Source organism: Arachis ipaensis, chromosome B1 (genome assembly GCF_059453495.1).
Source record: "Arachis ipaensis isolate K30076 ecotype BB chromosome B1, ASM5945349v1, whole genome shotgun sequence".
Taxonomy (NCBI): domain Eukaryota; kingdom Viridiplantae; phylum Streptophyta; class Magnoliopsida; order Fabales; family Fabaceae; genus Arachis; species Arachis ipaensis.
Genome location: NC_142436.1, coordinates 25,751,897 through 25,755,753, shown reverse-complemented (window position 1 = coordinate 25,755,753; position 3,857 = coordinate 25,751,897). Strand labels below are relative to the sequence as shown.

The 3,857-nt window shown below is 38.5% G+C and overlaps 1 protein-coding gene across 1 annotated transcript; it reads right to left on the bottom strand.

The window, feature by feature from the left end:
- Positions 1 to 557: 557 nt before the first annotated feature.
- On the bottom strand, positions 558 to 2,624 carry LOC107617330 (putative N-acetyltransferase HLS1). The gene is made up of 3 exons (XM_016319074.3): positions 2,090 to 2,624; positions 1,678 to 1,856; positions 558 to 1,585 (listed from the first exon to the last, which is right to left on the bottom strand). Exons 1-3 carry the CDS (start codon positions 2,264 to 2,266, stop codon positions 721 to 723), a joined length of 1,221 nt encoding a protein of 406 aa, XP_016174560.1. The 5' UTR covers positions 2,267 to 2,624; the 3' UTR covers positions 558 to 720.
- Between the last annotated feature and the right edge of the window lie 1,233 nt (positions 2,625 to 3,857).

Here is a 3,857-nt window from a genome sequence, read left to right as displayed (position 1 = left end):
GATAATGATATAAAAAATTAGAAAACACTACAAATAGAAATTTTTTAGCATCCATAATCCTTTTTTTTGTTTTAAAATTGTATTATATACTTTATTTGAATTTTATTATTTGATGTTTATTAGTTTTATTATATGACGATATAATTAAAAAGCTAACATTAAACTTATTTTATCTTAATTATTATAGTAAAATTAATGTATCTTTTATCTAAATAATATAATCTCCGTATGACTATATTTTTCTACATGAACCGGGGATGTGTGAAGGAATATTTTTGTCACACAAAAAATGGGGATGGGGAATAAGATGTCTCACTCCCTATATTGTCATCGCTAATTTTGTCGGATATAACTCATGTGAACAAAAAGAGAATTTAATTTCAATAAAAAAGAAAAGGAAATATAACTTTGTATCACACTTCTTTTTATAATAATAATAGAGTCTCGTATCCTATAAATGACAAACAAAAATTTCTCACGTCGTTACACAACCGGTACAATTCAGTTAGGGAAGAAGAGAATCTAAAAGTTGAGCATCCATTAGAAACAAAAGAACTAAAGAAACATTGACTTCATTACATTACAGATCTAACAAAGTTAAAACTATTTAAGTAAAGTAAACCAAACTAAATTCATTTTGATTGTCGCTTGTATGTGATTCTAAATTTCACAATTGGTGGTTGATATTAAAAATCAAAAGAAAGTATTGACAGAATTCACTCAGACCTCTCTAGGGTCAACGAAAATTGAAAATTCAGGGGGGGATTTGGTCCAGTCACCAACCGATCCATCACTGTAATCCTCCCCTAACCGTTTTATGCACCATAGATCCTCCTCACACGACAGCATCTTCCAGTGCGGCACTCCTAACCGCAGCGGTTCCAGCCTCGAAACCTCCGTCGCCACCGCCCCGCACCCTTTCTCTTTCGCCAGGTTGTGTGCAAACCCACACAAAGCCCGAACCATCTTAACCGCTTCAGGTCCCTCCCCTCCAACTCCATACAAGAAATGAAACCCGAACGGCCTGAAGAAATTCGGTATCGAAGGAAGCCCGAGCCATGGGAAAGCCCGATCAACGACACGTGTCATTTTCGCTAAAGCCCGCTTCACGCGCGAAACGCCTCTCACCTCGAGTGAGAACACTTCTTTGCAGTTCCAAATGCTGAGGACGGCCCAGGAGTGAGGCGGGGAAGCAAGAAAATGTGCCGGGCCGGGCCACGTGTCAGGCCCGTAACTCCCTCTCGGAACCGCCAAAAAGGTTCCAAGTGAGAGCTTGTTGTTAAGAACAGAGTCAATGTCGCGCGGGAAGAGCTCCGTTGTGGAGAATCTGAGTCGGTATAGTGATTCGGCGTCGTTTTGGTCAAGCTTTATGATTTTGATTTTGGAAGAGGTTTTTACCCGGTGCTCGAAAACGGGATTGACGAGAATAGACGGAGTACGGAACTTGGAGTAACCGCATTTGTCGGTGAAGAGATTAACGGACGCAACGTTGTTGTTTTCCGTTGCCATGTATGAGTACTCTGCACCGTTGTCTCTAAACCATTTCTCCATCGCCCGTACAAGCTTGAGACCTATACCCATTCTCCTGAACCCGCGCCGCAGAGAATATAAACTCAGTCAGCACAGTAACGGTTAAAATAAAAATTTATTTCAGGCGGTTACGGTTAGTTATTGTACCTGTAGAGTGGTGAAACGCGAAGGCCTAATATGTAGGCTAGTTTGGTGTAGACAGGGACTTGTTTGGCGGTGGAGTCAGCATTATTGTTTTTTCCGTGTCTATGGAGCTTCTTTCCGCATGTAACGGTTTTGATGCAACCTCTTGTCATGCCCACTATTTCATTGCCTATCTCAGCCACCTGGTGAAGACAAACTAAAAATGAGTATTTTTCTTAAAAGAATGGATATAGTTAGGTAGGTATATCATACATCGGTGTGTTATGATTATTTCCATTATTTATTAATTTGTTTATTTAGGTGAGAAAGACTTTTTTAAGAGAAGCGGTTTGAGTGGTAAGAGAACATATAAGGAAATTACAAAAGAAATGGAGAAATAATGAAGATATGGAGAATATGTGTTTAGTAGTAGTACTAGCATGAGGAAAGTAGGTGAGTGGCGGACCCTGCAAATAGGGTCACCGCGGAGGTCGGTGAAGAGGGAAATCTTGCCACTGGGTCCAACTTCGCATATCCTCTCAACAGCTTCTACTCCCTCTCTGTCTTTATTTGGCTCGAACTCTCTCACCACCACTTCCACCTCCTCACCCATATCACAATTTCTTCTCTTTTATGTATGTGACGGTCACTATAATATATATTAGCTAGTTAGAGCACAAGAAGTATGTAACTTTGTGACGTTGCTATGTACATATCGAAAATGGAAATTGTAGCGCTATTTCAAGAAGGTTTAACGTGTTTTGTAAGCAGAGGTTTTGTATAAGTGTATAACTAATAGAATCACTATCTCCAACAAAATATTTAGAGAGAAACAAATGAGGGAAGAAAGCAAGGTTTTGAGGTCTATGCGTTAATCATCTCGACTCATATGGTTGAGGGAAGGAGCGTGTTTAAATACCTGATCTTCTCAACTCTCTCTCTCTTGAGAATCCATACCACTTCCAAACAGTATTTAATTCCTTCGATTTAATTCTAATAATTATTAGTAGTAAAAGTATTAGTATAGGAATATGTCCTTATGTATTCCCTTTTTTCGGTCCTTTCTTTAATGTGGCTTTCTCTCACTCCCGCCTTTTCTAGTTCCAGGTTAAAGTTCTACCCACCAAATAATTAATGATGGGAAATAAAAAAGAAAATAATATATACAAGAATTTAACTATGACAAAAAAGAAATGGAGGAAAGAGGAAATGGCGGCTGTGGTTCCGGCTGTGCAGTACTATATATATAACATCCGATGTTGTATGTTGTTGGTGCTGTTTTATTTTCCTCTTAATTTCAATTTATAGAGAAGGAAAGGTGTTATTACTTATTAGTTGCCATCAGCCCATAAGTAACATGACTTATCTCAAACAGTTTGCTGAAATTTAACTTTTGATTTTCTCCCAAATAAATCTCTTTTTTTAGTCTTATCTTTATTTTAAAGATTTTCAAACGTACCCAATATTGCCTCACAAATATCCTTTGTCTAAATTGGCTAAAGAAACTCATGACATGTGCATGTACATCCTTATTGTTTGGACAAAATTAATATTTGAACAAAATATTTGAGACAAATATAATACTTAACCCTCACATAATTACCTTTACATCCTCCAACTCACTACTACTAGGCTCATGTGGTATGGGATGCACATGCATATTTCATGCAGCTAAAGCAAAATCGATAACTCAACTACTAGCTATTACATCCTTCACTGTTCAAAACTGATTAAATTGTTGGGTTCTGTTCACACAAGTTGCTCAACGCAACTATTAGGGATAGCAAAACTTGTCTGAGACATAGAATTTTTATGGAGATCATCTCTAATGAAAATTCGATTGTGAAATTTTTTTTTTGCGAAAATAGAGATGGGAGATAAATTTTTTCTGACGCAAGTGTGTGGACTCGAATAGGGATTCCCGTTCCATCTCCGGTAATCTCTGAAATTCATAAACTCCCTCGTCACTCTTCCTTCTCACCACATTATCATCCCTCACCGTGCCATCACCCTTATTGTGCGTTCTCTTTGTTCGCGTCATTCTTTCCCCTCTTCAAGGATGGGGTTCGTTCTCCTTTCCACAACTGTCGTCGTGTCCATTATTCTCTTTTCCGTTGTCGTCCCCACCTCGTCTATTGCTCTGTGCTCTAACTCGCCGTGATGTCTCCCACTGCGTCATTTCGAAAGAAGTCACCGTCTTGTCA